The sequence below is a fragment of the Pituophis catenifer genome, unplaced genomic scaffold (genome assembly GCF_029215685.1).
Source record: "Pituophis catenifer annectens isolate HBS135680 unplaced genomic scaffold, rPitCat1.0.hap2 SCAF_3, whole genome shotgun sequence".
Lineage (NCBI taxonomy): Eukaryota > Metazoa > Chordata > Lepidosauria > Squamata > Colubridae > Pituophis > Pituophis catenifer.
Genome location: NW_027256883.1, coordinates 103,398,304 through 103,416,752, shown reverse-complemented (window position 1 = coordinate 103,416,752; position 18,449 = coordinate 103,398,304). Strand labels below are relative to the sequence as shown.

The 18,449-nt window shown below is 41.5% G+C and overlaps 1 protein-coding gene across 3 annotated transcripts in view; it reads left to right on the top strand.

The window, feature by feature from the left end:
• Positions 1-18,449, top strand: part of PDE4DIP (phosphodiesterase 4D interacting protein) — a 142,335-nt gene that overhangs the window by 98,205 nt on the left and 25,681 nt on the right. For 2 of the 3 annotated variants that reach the window (XM_070940879.1, XM_070940878.1), the window contains exon 18: positions 9,834-9,922. In XM_070940879.1, the coding sequence (XP_070796980.1) occupies positions 9,834-9,922 (89 nt within the window). Of the gene's footprint in view, positions 1-9,833; positions 9,923-10,257; positions 10,411-18,449 lie in introns of those variants that run through there. The other variant, XM_070940880.1, reaches the window with a different exon arrangement.

Sequence of the window (18,449 nt, the reverse complement as noted above, 5' to 3'; positions counted from 1 at the left end):
AGAATAGAATAGAATAGAATAGAATAGAATAGAATAGAATAGAATCAGAGTTGGAAGGGACCTTGGAGGTTTTCTAGTCCAACCCCCTGCTTAGGCAGGATACCCTACAACAGGGGTCAGCAACCTTAAACACTTAAAGAGCCACTTGGACCTGTTTCCCACAGGAAAAAAACACACTGGGAGCCACAAAACTTGGGTGGGTGTAGCCAACTCGATGTCACTCACTCCCACCCAGTCACATGACCACCTCGCCACGCCTACCCAGCCACAAAACTATTCTCTATGTCTTTCTCCCTCTCTCCCCCTCTCTCTCCCCCTCTTTCTGTATCTCTGTGTCTGTCCCTCTCCCTATCTTCCCCCTCTCCCCCCTCTGTGTCTCTCTCCCATGGTATCTTTCCCTCTCCCTCTCTTCCCCTCTCACATCCCCTCTCTAGGTATCACTCTGTATGTGTCTCTCTGTGTGTCTCTCTCACCCCCTCTTTGTGTATCACTCTTGTGTGTCTCTCTCTATGTCTTTCTATGTGTGGGTGTCTCTCCCTCCCTTCGGGTGACCATCCTCCTCCTCCCTCCTTCTCTCGTAACTCCCTGGCCAGCTGTGGCTGAGCCAGGAGCATTTGCATGCACAAGGAGACCCTCCTCAAGCGAGTGCCAAAGTGCAGCAAAGGTGTGCATGGGGTGGGCAGCCGCTCGCTTAGGAGGGTCTTAACAGGACGTGGCTTCTCTCCTGCACTAATGCTCCTGCCATCACTTTGCCGTGTCATCGCCCCCCCCCCCAGGAGCTTTTCGGCCAAGCATGGAGGGAGAGAGAGAAAACACGCATGTGTCTTTCCTGAGGGTGTAACTTTAACTCTGTTGAGGCAATTGAAAAGTTCATGTGGATGTATAATAGTTGCATATTAGGAAATCATGTGAATTGCAAAAGCAATATGTTACTCTCTCTCTTATACAACATAAATAGTAATTACTTTGGGGATTTGTATTGCCATTTCAAAGTGAGGAGTTTCCATTCCTGTCCCATCACTGGTTGGCCCGGCCCCTCTTATTTCTTTTTTGGACTCCAGCCTGAAGTGGCAGGAAGCACTTTGCTCCTGCACTCTCCGGCGACCCTCTTCCCCCTCCTCCTCTCAGGATGCCTGGGCCAGCTGTGGCTGAGCTGGGAGTATGCGCACACGCGGGGAGACCATCCTCAAGCGAGTGTCAAAGCTCAGGAAAGGCGTGCGGGGGGCGGGCAGCAGCTCACTTAAGGAGGGTCTCTCCGCACTTGCGCACACTCCCAGCTCAGCCACAGCTGGCCAGGGGGTTATGAGAGGAGAAGGGGGAAGGAGAGTGCAGGAGCAAAGCTGCCCTGTTCCTGCCTTCACACCACATTTGCACATAAGGCAGCCTTTGCTTCCTACCGCTTCTGGCTGGAATCCAAAAAAGAAATAAGAGAGGCGGGGTGAACCAGTGATGGGTCAGGGAGAGACAGCAGAGGGCCCAAAGAGCTGTTTGTGACTCTGGAGCTGCAGGTTGCTGACCTCTGCCTTACACCACTTCAGGTTATCCAATCTCTTCTTAAAAACTTCCAGTGGTGTAGCATTTACAACTTCTGGAGGCAAGTTGTTGTGGCCCGTCAGCGGCCTGTGCAGATTGTAGCTGATTCCGACAACGAGGAGGCTGGTGTGGTGCTGCGCCAGCAGCCTGTGCAGCTGGTGCTCGAGTCGGACAGTGAGGAGGCTGGAGAAGATGGCAGGGATTCAGCCAGAGCCTTCAGAACCTCCAGAAGCTCCTTTATGTTAAGAGGACGAAGAGGAGGAGCCTCTTCTCAATGCACGGGTGCGCAGAACTGCCAAAAGGCAGGAGTGGCTCCTCAGGAGGAGGTCTTCTCGAGAGTAAGACTTGGGGCTAATTGGCCACTCCCTTATCCTATTTAAGAAGGAACGCCGCTTGCAACAACTTGTAGAGAACAACTTTAGTTCAATCTCCTTTGCATCTGCAAAATTGCTTCTGGGCTTTCTGCCAACTCTAGTAAGACTGTGATTACCTTATCTTAGAATTCTGGTAGGCTGTTAAGACAATTCATTAACAGCCTTTGAATGATAAAGACTAAGTTATTTGAGTAAAATAAGCTTTGTATAGAGTTTGTGTGTGCTGTGTTCTTTGGGGTCTGTAGCTGGGGCAGAACACAAGTTGTTCCACTGATTAATTGTTCTGTCAGGAAATTTCTCCTTAGTTCTAATTTGCTTCTCTCCTTGATTAGTTTCCACCCATTGCTTCTTGTCCTGCCCTCGGGTGCCTTGGAGAATAGCTTGACTCCCTCTTCTTTGTGGCAGCCCCTGAGATAGTGGAACACTGTTATCATGTCACTCCTAGTCCTCCTTTTCATCAGACTAGAACTAGGAAAAAAATCTTCATAAAGATTAGCTTCATGTTTGAGGAAGCTTCTTGCAAGCAGTAATTGCAAAGGTATGGCATATCAATATTTTTCCAATCAGGTATTCCCCCCCACACACACACTTCCCTAATAGCAGTATAATGTTTGCACAGTGCAGTGGTAATTGGATTATGGAAAAGGGGGAGATCCAGTGATCGGATTCAAATAATTTAATTACCGGTTCTCTGCCCTAATGACCATTTTAAGTATAAAAAAAACCCATATTAAGTATTATTTTCAGGGGATGTCTTACTTTACAGCAGGTAGCGGGAGTGGGGCGGGGCCTGCACATAATTCAGCACCTGGCGCCCAGATGCCCTCACTTAAGTTTCTGTATATTTGACTCATACCATGGACAGTACAAATCTTATTATCTGTGTTAAAGTGATCGAGAATAGCAGACTTAACAGTATCAGAATGATGATGGTATATATTTTATATAGTTCGTCCCAAATTCAAACTTTATCATTTAACTATTTGGTGCAGAGACTTTAGGTTTTTCCTTATGGTTGAATTAAACTCCTATTCACTACTGCTTGAAAAGTATACCAACTTAAAATGTATTGATCTAGTGCTAATCTATTCCACTATAGTAATGAAGCTGATGACCAATGCTATTTTTACTATTTGGGTGTCAAATTAAGGAGATGTAGCAGAGGATGCCATGTTAATGTATACTGTCAAAAATGAGGAGTTTGGTAGCACCTTTTCTGATTAACAATTTTTATCAAAAGGCAGAAGTTTTTTGTGAGCTGTATCTCACTTCATCAGAAAAGCTTCTGCCTGTTTTTTTAAATGTTAGTCAGAAAAGGCATCGTACAGCCATATTCTTTCTGAAGTTAAGGAAAGCAGTTAATGTCTTTTCCCTGCCACCAAGCATCACAGGTTGGTATGAAAACAATCACCAATCATTCTCTCTAAAGTGGTGATGAAAAAGGATGGGACAGATTGAATGGAAAGTTTAGTGATCTGTCAAGTTGTTTAACAGATGGCAAATACTTAAAGGAAAGGAATGAGAAAAGGACAAAGCAGGAGGGGCTTCTCCCAATGCTCTTGCTAATGCAACTGCTCCAGTGGTGGGTTTCAAAAATTTTTACTACTGGTTCTGTGGGCATGGCTTGGTGGGCGTGGCATGGCTTGGTGGGCAGGGGAAGGATACTGTAAAATCTCCATTTCCACCCCACTCCAGGGGAAGGATACTGCAAAATCCCCATTTCCTTCCGATCAGCTGGGACTTAGGAGGCAGAGAATAGATGGGAGTGGGGCCAGTCAGAATTTTTACTACCGGTTCTCCGAACTACTCAAAATTTCTGCTACCGGTTTTCCAGAACTGGTCAGAACCTGTTGAAACCCACCTCTGAACTGCTCCCTTGTGCCTTTTCTGAAAGAAAAAAAAAATGCCCAACGGAACATGGGTGAATAAGATCATATAATGAAGCTGGAGGAGCAATGGTATGCTGCAAGGGCATGGCTGTGAAAGTGACCAATAAACTTCCAGTTCTCTTGTCCAGGGGCACCCAGAAGAAGCAGCTGCAGCTATCAAAACAGCAATGGAATAAGCAAAATTATGCTGATCCTCCCATGGTGCATTGCACAAAAATCCCAAGGGAACTGGACCTGAGAGCATGTTGAAAAATTAATAAAAGTAGTAAAAACAGTAACAGTTTCTCTGGCTCTAAGAAACTCATTATCATCTGAAGCATTAAAAAAACCTGTAATACACTTAGTAATGGCAGAATCAGAAATATATAGCTGGCAGAACCCAACTTCCCAGTATAAATTGATCTTTCGTGCAGCACAAGATTCAAACAGACTTTCAAAAGAATATCAAACTAGTGTTGAAATAACACATTCAATGCTCTTTTTCATAACCGGAAAACCTACATTTAAAAGAAGCTTGTCAAGGGATATAGAAAGCACCAATGAGGCTTCCATACACAGACACCTCTGTAAAAACCAGTTGTTGGCTCCTGTCTGCAACTCCAGCTAAAAGGATCTTGGAAGGAATGCATCAAAGGCAGGGAGACATCAGTTTGAGAAACTAACAGTGGCTGGCAGATCCCCACCATTGACTATGTCAACTGATGATGAAGAAAGTAATGAGACAGGTCTTTTTTTTTTTAATTTGATTTATATGCCGCCCTTCTCCGGAGACTCAGGGCGGCTTACAATGCGTTAAGCAATAGCCTTCATACTTTTGTATATTTATACAAAGTCAGCTTATTGCTCCCACAAACTGGGTCCTCAATTTACCTACCTTAGAAAGGATGGAAGGCTGAGTCAACCTTGAGTCTGGTGAGATTCAAACTTACAGTAATTGCAGACAGCTGGTGTTAATCACAATGCTATCAGTCTGCTGAGCCACCAGGCCCAGTCAGGTCTTGTCAGGAGAAGTGGGAAATAATGGATATCAGAGGATAACTTTAGGCTTAGTTATTAGCTGGGATGAGACAAAGATCATACACGACGACATTGCATTAAAAAAAGCAGTTACAGGTAGTCCTCGACTTACGACCACAATTGAGCTCAAAATTTCTATTATGAGGTGAGATATTTGTTAAGTGAATTTTGTCCCACTTTACAACCTTTCTCATTACAGTTGTTAAGTGAATCACTGCAGTTGTTAAGTTTGTAACAGTTGTTAAGTGAATCTGGCTTTCCCATTGATTTTGCTTGTTGAAAGGCTGCAAAAGGCAATCACATGACATTGGGACACAGCAATAGTCATAAGTACAAACCATTTGCCAAGCATCTGAATTTTGATCAAATGATCATGGGATTCTACAAAGGTTGTAAATGTAAAAAATGGTCATAAGTCACTTTTTTCAGTGACTCCATTGTAACTGAACAGTCACTAAATGAATTGTTGTAAGTTGAGGACTACCTGTACTATATTCATTAGGGGAAACTAATGAAGACTCCTATATGAACCCATACTTGCCTGGTATTTAAACTTGAAGGATTTCTAATTTCTAGATCAAAGGAATAGTAATTCTTTGAATTCTGTGCAAGATCAGTAAAATCTTGCCAATCTCAGTCAAGTAGAATTTTTCCATTCTGTGTCAGCTCCACCCTCATGCTTTGCAATTGTCTTTTTGGTGACAGAAAAATAACTCTTCAAACTTTTCATTTCAATCTTTTTTTTTAACGGGGCGCAGGGGAGTGTCAGCTCCCCAAACCTTGCAAGTGGCATTTTCACTCCAGGATCAAATGCAGCCAGGTTAGAAGGGAGATGGATCCCAAAGTACAATGACAGATTATGTGAATCCTGCAGAAATGGCTAATCAATCACCAGGCGGGGTGTGAGCAGAATCTAATTGATCTCTGAGTTCGCTTCTGTCAGAATGTGTGTTGCACGTAGAAGTCCATACTCGTCTGGAGAGTCAGCATGACATCACAGTGGCTCCCAGTCCTTGAAAACCTTGAGGGTGATTAGCTGAAGGAACGGGCTGTTTCTGCCCATCCTCCTCCTCCAGAGCCACCTCTATAATTCCTATGTAGACATAAGGCGGGGAGAGAAGCAGAGAAAAAAGCATAGCTAGGCAAGGCAAAAGAAAACAGCCACAGCAGCAGTTAGACTGGTGATTAAGTAATTTTCTTAGCCTTTTCTTTCCCCTCTCGCTGCTTCTTGCATCTCCATTTGGTTTCTGTCAGTCCGCTCTTGGACTTTTGGGGTTCCCCCCACCACCACCTGGAAGGAAGTTGAACGAAAACCAGACATGTTCCAGAAAACACAGATTTATCATAACCGGTTCACCGAATTCAACAAAAAATTAAGTATCAGTTCTGCCGAACTGGTGCAAACCAGCTGAATCCCACTACTTTGGAAATTCCTTCTAAACAATGCTTATCAAAGGTGTCTGGATCAGGACACACAAGCCCAGGTGGGAGTAGGACTAATGCATGCACTGAATCCAGGAGCCAGAATTCTGCCAATGACAACACTGCCATCCACAAACTTTACACAACTACAGTATTACAAAAGGAAAAACAAAAATCACTTTGCTTTGGTTTCAAATAAACTGGTACAGAGCTGGAAATAAGTGGATTCAATTCCTGTAACCAGCTGCTGCTGTATATTTGAACTTCTAAATTAAAAAACATTCAGATAGACTAAGCTATGATTAATCTCTTTCCTTATTTTTCTACTTAGCTTGTTTTTCATTTCCTCGCTATCTTTTTTGCAAGTTATGCCCTTTGTGCTTTTTATTTGTTTTCCTTTTTTAATCTTATTTTTAATCTGTTACCATTAGATTAAGTCAAATTAGGTTAATTATTGCTAGATTCTTCAGCACCTGGAGACTTGAAAGGTTTTCTTTTGTCCTCTTTTACTTTATTAGTAAAGTCCTTAGCTGGAAAGGGGTTATCTGCTACCTGTCTGTATAGTTTCTTTCGCTGATAATAAATAAATTAAACAAATTAACAAATTTAGAAATGATTAGTAAATACTTGGATAGGAGATGCCCACGAAAGAATAGACTGTAGATTAGACTGGGAATTAAAGAAAGAAAATCTCAGAGGGCAATGGCAAACTATTTCTGTATGGTTGCCAAGACTATCCAGAAAGGCAGCTCTTTGTCATGTTAAACTTTGGTTCAGAAACAAAGTTATAGTATTTTATTGGTAAAAATCCAAAGCCTAACTTGCTGATGAATGTACTGGAGATCTAGCATAAAATTTGCAAAACCGGAATTACAGATGGTGCTTAGAAATTAAAGTACCTACTATATTGCCAAGAAAATATTGCAGAAGAAAACATTATAAAATATTTACAAGAGAGAAATTTGCCAGATGTACTAAAGGAAGATAGGGAAATGTTGAACGACAAAATTACTTTAATAGAGTTGAAAGAGGCAATCAAAAAACAAAAAAATAATAAAACCCCAGGGCCAGATGGAATTTCGACAGAATTATATAAAACGTTTCAAGAATCTTTAGAAGAAATTATGTTGGAAATATATAATGAGGTATTGGAGAGAGCTAAAATGCCAAACTCGTGTATTCAGCTGTTAAATGCTGAATACAAAATTTTGGCAACAATAATGGCAGAAAGACTAAAAATAATCCTAAACAAAATTATTCATTCGGATCAAAATGGGTTTTTCCCAAATGACAAATTAAAAACAATACAAGAATTATAATGAATATATTAGAGTATTATGAGGCCCACCCTGAAAGACAATTGGCATTAATATTGGTGGATGCACAGAAGGCGTTCGACAACTTGAATTGACATTTTTTAACTAGTAAATTAATTGGGATGAAATTTGGCAAAAATTTATAGAAATGATTAAGGTTCAAACCAAACTGCAAGAATTATGTAAATGGAGACTTAACGGAAAAAGTCAATATAAATAAAGGGGTTAGGCAAGGATGTCCATTATCTCCGCTCTTATTTATTCTTTCATTAGAAGTTTTATTGACTCAGATAAGGGGAAATAAGGAAATAAAAGGCTTAAAAATTTAAAAAGAAGAATATAAAACACAGGCCTTTGCGGATGATATGGTGTTCATAATAGAGGATCCTTTGGAAATGGGAGAAGTGCTACTACAGGAAATAGAGAAATTTGGCATAGTTGTGGGCTTAAAAATAAACAAAAATAAAACAAAGATACTCACTAAAAATCTTACAAAAGGCCAAAATAAGAAATTAGAGGAGAAATTAGGAATTCAAATTGTAAAAAAAGTAAAGTATTTGGATATTTGGAAAAGGGCAAGAATATCTTCAATAAAGGAAGATAATTATTTGAAACTACTGCTGCAAATTCAAAAAGATTTAGCGAGTTGGGCGAAATTAAAAATATCATTGATTGGAAGAATTGCTACTATAAAGATGAATATTCTACCAAAAATTTTATATTTATTTCAAACGGTACCTATAAAATTGGGGGAAAGCTTTTTCGAAAAATTGAATAAAATTATTAGTAAGTTCATATGGTTGGGGAAAAGGCCCAGAATTAAATTAAAACACTTACAAGATTCTAGAAATAAGGGTGGCTTTGGCCTCCCAGACTGAGAACTTTACCATCAGGCTGCAGTAATATCATGGCTCAAAGAATGGATAAATTTAAAAAAATGGAAGAATACTAATGATTCGCATGCACGATTTACAGAGGGGTTGGCACGCCTTTATTTGGGAGGGAAAGAGCAAAGCCCACACATTTTCAAAGACATCAGGTAAGAGAAGTATAGTTAGAAATCTGGATGAAGATTAAAATAAATTTATACACAAAAGTTCCAAGATGGATATCGACGATGGAAGCTTTGCTATACCCCAATTTAATAGACTTAAACAAAATAGTAACCTATAAAGAGTTGTTAGATGGACAAGGAAATTTGAAATCCAAACAAGAATTATTAGAGGAAGGAATCAAAATAGATTGGTGGCCTTATTTATAGACCCAAACAAAATATAAAAAAGACTTAGAATTATATGGATTTCAAAATGGACAACAAGAAATGGATAAAATATTAACAGGGACAGATGAAAAGATAATTACCAAAACGTATAACTGTCTCCTCAAATTTAAAATGGAAGAGGAAACGGTGAAGGAAACAATGATAATTTGGATGAAAATTTTTGGATACAACACAGAATTGGAGTACTGGGGAAAATAATGGGGAACAAATTATAAAATGACATTGTCGGCTGCCTATAAAGAAAATATTTATAAAATGTTCTATAGGTGGCATTTACCCCCGGTGAGATTGGCCAAGATGTCTCCAAACAATCCACTGCACTGTTGGAAATGTAATAATTCACAAGGGACATACTACCACATGTGGTGGACATGTCCCAAAGCAAGAGACTATTGGTTAAAAATCAAAAAATGATTGGAGGAAATGACTGGGGAAAAAATTGATATGAAACCTAAATTATAAAGGGATTATAAAAGAAAAAATGAGTAAAGAAATTCAATACCTCATACTCCACATAATTACGGCCGCCAAAATTTCATTTGCCCAAAACTGGAAACAACAATATGTTCCAACAAACACGATGATTATAAAAAAGGTGCTGGAGTGTGCAGAATCAGATAAACTAATGATGGAACTTAAGGGACAGAGAGGAAACGATTTATTATGAAACATGGAACAGATGGTATGATTGGCTGGAAAAATGAATGTAAAATTAATGGCTAGTGTATAGCAAAAGAGAAGATATTATAATGGAATGTTATATTTAATGTGCAGTAGGTATGTATATAAAATATATTGATTATATGAATAAGTCTGTAACAAACAAAATGTATATGTATATAGTTGGCTGAAAGATAAATTGGACATTACTAAAAATGCCGGTATTGGAAAGCTGTAAAAGTGTAACTAAGATTTAAAGATGTAAATGTTGAATAAAAAAAAGAAATTAAAGTACCTGAGACTCAAAATGATGATTCTCATTTTATCACATCATGCCTAGATCTAACTGCATTTGATGGCACTAAAGATACCAGCACTGAGTTTACAGATAGCATTGAAGAGGAAGTACAGCATGGCTCTCATCTACAGGTAAATCCTCACAGCATTCAAAGTGGGATATCTGCAATGGTGGTAAGGACAATGATGGTGTGAGCTATGCAAATGCTGAAAGTTTGGAGAACAGGGTGAACTTGAATTATTAGTACATAAGGGTAAATATGATATTATTGCAATTACTGAAACTTGGTGGGATAAAACCCATGACTGGAACGTAGTGATAGAAGGATACTGTCAGGTCCCATAGATCCCTATTGGATGCTGCCATTCTTGTGGGGGAGGGGGGCTGGATGTATTCTTTAGTTTATAGCCTTTTTCCTGATGTCTATGTATCCTGTGCTTTGATTTACCTTCTGGGGAATGTAAAGGAGGAGGCCATCTATTTTGTCTCAGCTCTGAAGCCTTCAGCCTGGGAACAGCTTCTTATCACTTTCTCAGCCTGCGCTTCTCACAACAACTTCCCACCTGTGGATTGGCTCATTCAACATCGGACTGAGGGGAGGGGTTTCTAACTGCTTTATCCTAACTGAATTGTCTGGGAACTTTAGATCCTACTTTCTTTTGTCCTGCAATCACTCTCCTTCAATAAAAGGTTCCTTTTGAAATGCTGATGTTTCAAGACTCTTTAATTTCTTGAATAGAGAGGAGAAGCAGACTTTTACATAAAGCAGGATCTGCAAAAGTGATCAACTCGGAGAAGCAACTCACTCTACCAAAGGGACCCTGCAAGCCATGTCCAAGCAAAGTGGCAAGCAAGGAGAGGGAGAATACTGGAGTGAAACCTCCACTACCACCCAGCCAGATGCAAGCTCCGTGTGCCCCATCGAAGACATTGAGGTGGTTTTGGAAGAGTCCACAAAGCCAAGATGGTTGATTGGAGTGGGGAAGAAAGACAGCTAGGATGGGAGAACCAAAGGCGTCACCCTCACCCATGGCAGCTGGCAAACAGGCTGGAAATGTGAGCTGGAAACCCTGTCAGACCAGAAAGAACTGACCAAGGACCTGGCTGGATGCGATTGGCTCAAAAGACTTGCATTGTGATTTGTGATAGAGGCTTTTGAGAATCTAAGAGCCATGGGGGAACTGGGAGAGAGAGGAGGCGAGATGGCAGCAGCAGCCGATGGAGTCAGAGCCGCCACCCCGGATCTGACAGCCACAGATCAGGTGGACAGTGTGGCGGGAGCAGCAGCCATCCCGGCAAACCCACCCCACGCAGCGCCAGCTCCTGCGAACATCCCCGGCCAGAGCTCCGCAGCTGGAAAGGAACCACCACCACCCCGGGAGTGAAGTACGATGGCAACCCTCAGCAGTTGGGGTTTTTCCTGGCACATATCCTCACATACATGCAAGAATACAGGAGGGATTTCCAAACCCAGATCGCCCGAGTTCGAGTCATCACCTTAGCCCTGGAAGGGGTGACTGCCCACTGGATACTGACCCTCCACAATGCTGATGCCCTTGAATTGCGGAATTTTGACCATTTCATGATGACTCTCTGACATCGTATCAAGGACCCTCTGGCAGACCAAAAAGCCCACAACCACATCAGAACCATGAAGCAAGGCTGCCCGCTGGTAGCTAAGTACACTGAAGAATTCTGAGACCTCGCTTGCCGAGTAGACTGGCTGGAGGACATCCTGGTGAGGTAGTTTAAGAACGGGCTGAATGATGACCTCTACCATGCCTACCTAGCCCAAGGGGCCCCAAACAGCCTTCACGACTGGTATATCCTGACCGAAGAAGTAGAAATTGACCTAACCAGAAACCAGTATTGAGCAGGAAGAGCCTGGAAGAGATCCTCTCCCTAGGGGAAGTGAGAGCCATCCAAACTGCAAACCGCTCCTGCACAGTGATCATCTGCCTTTTTCAAGTGCAGGAAGGAAGGGCACACACACCCAATGCTGCTCAAAAACCCAGTACTCTTCAATATCTTCATAAATGACTTAGATGAGAGAATAGAAGGGGAACTGATCAAATTTGCAGATGATACTAAACTGGCAGGAATAGCCAACACTCTAGGGGGCGGTGCTCATCTCTGTTTCAAAGCCGAAGAGCAAGTGCTGTCCAAGGACATCTCCGTGGTCATGTGGCCAGTATGTCTAAATGCCAAAGGCGCATGGAACACTGTTACCTTCCCACCAAAGGTGGTCCCTATTTTACTACTTGCATTTTTTATGTGCTTTTGAACTGCTAGGTTGGCAGAAGCTGGGACAAGTAATGGGAGCTCATCCTGTTATGCGGCACTAGGGATGTTACACATAGATGTTACATATAGTTACATATAGATGTTACGTATTTCATAAGCCAAAAAAAAAAAAAAACCACCAAAAGAATACCTACAGATTAGGTGAAATCTGGCTTAATAGCAGCAACTGTGAGTGGGATCATGGAGTCCTAGTGGACAATAAATTAAATATGAGTCAGCAGTGTGCAATCAAAAAAGCCAATGCAATCCTAAATTGCATTAACAGATGGATTGAATCAAGATCACGCGAGGTACTAATACCACTCTATAAAGTTTAGTAAGGCCACAGCTAGAATACTGCATCCAGTTTTGGTCACCACAGTCTAAAAAGATGGTGAGACTCTACAAAGAACGCAGAGAAGAGCAACAAAGGGGCCTGGAGGCTAAAATATATGAAGAACCGTTGCAAGAACTGGGCATAACTAGTCTAGTGAAGAGAAGGATCAGGGGTAACATGATAGCAGTGTTCCAATATTTGAGGGGCTGCCACAGAGAGAAGGGGGACAACCTATTCTCCAAAGCACCTGAAGAGTAGACAAGGAACAATGAATGGAAACTGATCAAGGAGCAATTCAACCTAGAAATAAGGAATACTTTTCTGACAGTGAGAACAATCAACCAATGGAACAGCTTGCCTTCAGAAGTTGTGGGTGATTCATCACTGAAGGTTTTCAAGAAGAGACTTTCTGAAGTTGGATCAGATTGGTAACTTTTCCAGGAATCCGACTCCTTGGGCTAAGTGCCCAACCTTCGTGTTGCCTCTGCAGCTTCAATGGCTTGCGCCGTTTCTTCAGAAGGAGAATACCGGGTCTCGATAAATCCTCCGGTATCTGTCTCCACGGCTCCCTCTGTGATCTCCTCTTCCTTCTCCATCTTCGCTGAGTCTTCACACCACCTGAGGTTAAGGTTGATGCTGGGGCTCAGCACCCCAGACAGCCCCCTTTCAGGGTGCCATTATTCATTTTAGAGATTCAGGTTAATGTCAGTATTCCAGAAAGTCCCCAACTCTAAGTAAAAACTCCAAGGCAGGCATTTCTGAAACTTGCATTTATTAGAGAAGGTAAACTGGCACATCTGGGAAAACCTGAATCTGAGAGTTCCAGTTTTCCCTTTGTAAATCAAAACCCCAAATCCAGCCCCTGCACCCATCACTCTGTCACATGGCCCAATCACCATCCATCCCAACTAGAGCCATCCCTGCAACCACTCCTCCTCTAGATGCATAAACACCATGACCTTGACCGAAGGGAAGAATGCTATTATGTCTAACTACAATCACTCCTCTAAATCCCCCCTCCCACCTTCCCAAGTGCAAGAAGTTGGCAGCGGGGAAGCATCTGGTGCTAATATGGCTTCCAAAGCTGACACCGAGTACTGGAACTGGGTGAGACTACTTTCAACTTCTACTATAGAGACCTATCCCAAATAAGAGGGTTTTTTTAAAAAAGAAAGACTCTCCAAAACATAGAAAAAGTGGTGAGTTAATACACAGAGATTGACTACAGACCCAAAAGAGAAATTAAATTTTAATGGGAGTGTCAGGTTCCAAAAAGGAAGGAAAGAATCCAAACTCAAAACTGCTTTGTTACTTCTTGTTTTACTCCCCTTCTGGCACAAACTGACAATCACAAACTCAAAGGAATATCTTTTAGGGCTACTTGCCCGTGCTCCCCACCACCTTTTAAACACTGAGCACCACGCCACCCACTGACGTGTGCAGCTGCCTCCCACGTGTTCTGGAATTGAGAGGAAATCACCATCTGCCTGCCTTCAGGCCCATCCTCCTCAGCGCTCTACCCAATGAAGTCCTTAAGGGAGAACTGGTCCTCAACTGAGTGGCCAGTCCTCAACAGAGGTCCAGGACAGCCAAGGAGAGTGACAGCTGCCTCCCAGCTGCTGCTGCACCATCCTTGATTATGTCATCAATGCGCAACCGCCTCTCAGCTATTCAGTGGCTGCACAGCCTGCTCCCAGCATGTGCATGGCCAGTTGGCTCATCCCGGTGTTGCCGCTCTGTCTCCACTGCCTGGAGAGATGAGTCCTGGCTTGGTGGTGAGACTGGCGGCTCTCAATGGGGTGGGCAGCATTGGCTGGTGGCATCTAGACTGCCGGGTGGCGGGTGTCTTCTGGGTAGCAGCTCCCTGTCAAATGGCAGCTCCAGGCCGGCTGGCATGCCGGAGCTGACATGCGGGCCCCCCTACTACAGGGACAGCGTCTGGAATGTAAAGAACATGGTGAGTAGACAAAGGCGGAGAAACAGTCCCGCCCGGCTTCACAGGATATTTCCGATGGAACCTAGCAACCAGACGGGGGGGCTTGTACATCCCTATTGTGTACGTATGATGCTTCAGAGAGGGGATATCCCTTCCACAGGATGAAGTACTGCAGCCTTCCCCTGTGCCACCAGGTGTCTAGTACCTCTTTCACTTCATAGTGTTGGTCACCATCCACCATGAGGGGTGGGGTGGCCAAGGGGTTGGTCCCCTGAGGGGGGAGGAGTGGACCAGACAGAGTAGACTGCAGTGGAAAACAAGGTGTCTTTTCCCCAGCAGTTGAGGTAGTTGGACCTGCCCGTAACGGGATTAATCACCTTCACTATGGGGAAAGGGCAAATGTACTTCAAACCTAATTTTTTATATGGGAGCTTTTCAAGTATTTGGTGGAAAGAAATACCCACATAGAAAGGGGCCTGGGGCCTCCGGGTTTTGTTGGCTTGCCACTTATATTTTTTGGCTGCGTGCCACAAAGCCTCTGTGACTGTTTTCCACACCTGTTGCATTCGAGCCATCCACTCTTGTACATCTGGCTCCTCCGTGGTTTCCTGTGGACATTCAGGTATTGGCATGAACTTCCTCCCAGTGGCCACCTGGAACAGGGTGAAGCCGGTACTACTGTGTACTGCATTGTTGTATGCTACTTCCGCAAAAGGGAGTAGGTCAGCCCAATCAGTTTGCTGATGATTAACATAACAACACAGGTACCGCTCCACCATCATGTTTGCTCTTTTAGCCGCCCCATTTGTGGCTGGATGAAACACTGAACTGAGACCCTATTTGGATCCCAACCTTGCCAGGAATTTGCGCCAAAACGTGGCAGTGAACTGTACCCCCCTGTCAGAGATTATCCATTGGGGAATGCCATGTACACAATAAAAAGCTTTGCTGGCGGACTTCTGGTTTGGCATCGCGGCGAGACAATCGGGGAAATAGCGGGCTCTGATGAGCGCCACAAATCCCCGGCTGCCGAACCGCTGCTGATGGGTCTTCGGACTGGAACCGTCCTGCAAGGATGGGGAAGAAAGAGGGGTGCCTCGGATGACCAAGAGGAACAGGCAAGTTCCTCGGAGGTCAGAGGGAACCCTCTGTGAGTCAGCAGCAGGGGGCGACAGCCATGGCGGCTGCCACGAAGTTGGGGCAACCGGGCTAAGAGATGTGGAGATGTGCAGGAGGAAAGTGGATTGAAACGGAGCTCTTTGAAGCTGGGTGAGTGACAACCAACCCAGGCTTGTTACAACGCTTAGAGCAATATTTTTAACCATAAGACCCCTAGCCATAAAACAGCAGCTGTACAACAAAGGGGCAATGGAAAGTTTAAAATGTAACTTTAAAGAGACAAAGACCCGATAAACAACTAATTTTTGAACAAAACCAATTGAAAAAACTAAATTTTGAGACATGGTGAAAAGACTGGACAGAGTTTTAAAATTTGAGCTGGACCTTAAAAAAGAAGAAGATTTGATATTTTTAAAATTAAAAGAAGAAGAGTAATTAAGTTGGACTGTTATATAATTGGAACAAAATGGATACTTGCATGACTAATGGAAATTGTGGATTGTAGAGAGACACCTTCTGGTTCAAAAACCTGTAACCTGTTTTTTGTTATGGAAAATTGTGAACTCTACAGATAATAGCCGTGGGATTTTGTGGAGGAGGTTTTTTTTTTTTCTTGTTTGCAGGCAGCTTGATTTTGGTGAAAAGAAAGGGAAACTATAACGGAACTCTCATAATTGGAATAATAACAACTTAAAAAACTGGTGCAGCAATAAGAGAAGGATTTGGTGCAGGGATAAGAGAAGGAAGAAATTGATACATTTTATCCGGAATAAAAATAAGAAAAAGAATTAAAATGATTTATGGAGGACAAAATTTGAAGACTTTGAAAATGAAATGAAATATATGCTAGCAGACGAGAACATGAAGAAATAAGATATACACGGCTGGAAAAAGGAAAAGAAGATTAAAACAAATGTGATTAAAAATGGAAAAACAATGTATAGGTGGATAGTAATAATAAAAAGGAGGTTCTTATAGATAAATATGGATGAATAGGAATAAGAAAATAATATGTTATAGATATAATGATTATGCAGGGTATGACAGCAAAAACAAGGGATAAACAGTAGTGAAGATGATTATATTGGGAGCAACAGTTAAAATATTGTTTAAAGGTTTATAATATTGTAATGATTTATATTTTTAAAATACATTCATCTAAGTAAAAAGAAAAATGACATTTGGTTAGGATTTAAAGATTTAAGTAATGGGTTTTTGAAATAATGGCATTGTTAAATAGATAGAATTTAGGGAAATAATTGAGTAAAATATTAAGTTGTGTTAATTGAAAATTAAGATTTGTTAGTGATTTGTACCAACTTATGACCAGATCAATGTTTTGTTTTGAAAAGATGTATTTGCTAACTTCCTAGCGGACGGAAGGCTGGAGCAGGCAATGAAGTGTGCCTGCTTCGAGAATAGATCGATAACTGAGAAGAACCGGAAGCATCGCAGTGATACTGGCTGGAAAATAGTAAGCTCCGACAAGCTTCGCGAAAATCCAGCCAGACAAACCGCTGTTGTGTGGGTCTTCAGGCCAGAACCATCTTGGAGGGATGGGGGAGAAAGAGAGGCACCTCAAAAAACCAAGAGAAACAGGCAAGTTCCTCAAAGGGTCAGAGACAGCTCTTTGATCCATCAGCAGGGGTAGTAGCCATTAAAACAACCACTCTAAGCTGGTGCAACCAGACTAAAATTTGTGCAGGAGCGATGTTTGAATGGAGTATTGTGATTGGCCAACTCACAGGTAAAAAGAAAAATTTTGAAAGCTTAAAAGAGGTCCCAGCATGAAATAAGTGGCTAATTGGCACTTGGGAATTTAAAGTGAAGAGAAAAATAAAAAGGAATCTAAAAGACTAAAGCCCAAAAAGGAAAACTTTCTACCTGGATTTATAATTGGATTAGGGGAAATTAAAAACAATATGAGAAAAAGAAAACCGAGTGAAAGCATTTTTTAACAATAAAAGGAAGTAACTGAAGCGAAAGTACTTTCTATGTGGATTTAAAAGTGATACATTGCTGTCTGAAGATTTGTGGATCAGAGAGAGACATCTGCTGGCAGAAAGGAAGCACTACAACAATCGTTTTAAAATTTGAAGAAATAAAGGAGTGAGATAACATGGGAAACTTTAAAGAGTATTTGTTTAAACAGCTGGAGCACGATTTTGAAAAGAACTGGAAAAAATAAAGCCTCAAACTGGAATGGTCTAAATAAACATTTGAATTGAATACTATTTGGAAAGAAAAAAGAGACATTACATGGACTTGAATTTGAACTATACATATAATAATTTTCCCCCCTGTTTTTTGAACTGACAATATGGAAAATTGGGAGTATGAGTATGAGGAACTAATGGAGATATTTAAGAAGGTGAGTGGAATGTTTAAGGGAAATAAAGAAGCGGAGAACTGGTTAGAAGATAAAAAAGGAAAAAGAATAAAAATGAAAAGCAAGAACGCAACGTTGAAGAGAAAACAATTGAAGGAAAAAAATAGATAATTACACTGGGATTGACAGTGACAAAATAAAAATGGAAAGGGGGGAATATTCCTCAAAAAAGAGGGGAAGAAAAGGAAATGGGAAAAGATTGAGGGGGAGAATGAAGAGGATAACAATTTTAAAAACTAGAGAAAGGATTCAGGGGGAAAGATACAATAAATATAAAAAGAAAAAGAAGAAAATAAGAGACTGGGAGAAAAGGAGGAAAATATTAAGAAATGGAATTTTGGAGAGAGCAAAAGAAAATGATTAAAAGGGGAAGAATAATTGGATAGTAAAAAGGGAATTAAAGCATTTATTGGTTGATTTAAAGGAATGGCATTAGTAGTAGAAATTGTATGTATGAAGTAAATTAGAAGTATATAGATCAAGGTAAAATGGAATAATTAATTGAAATTAAGATAATAAAAGTGAAATGTTAGTAAATGATGTATGTAAGAAACAAAAAAGAAGTATATTGTTTATTGTAAAATGGATTAGCAG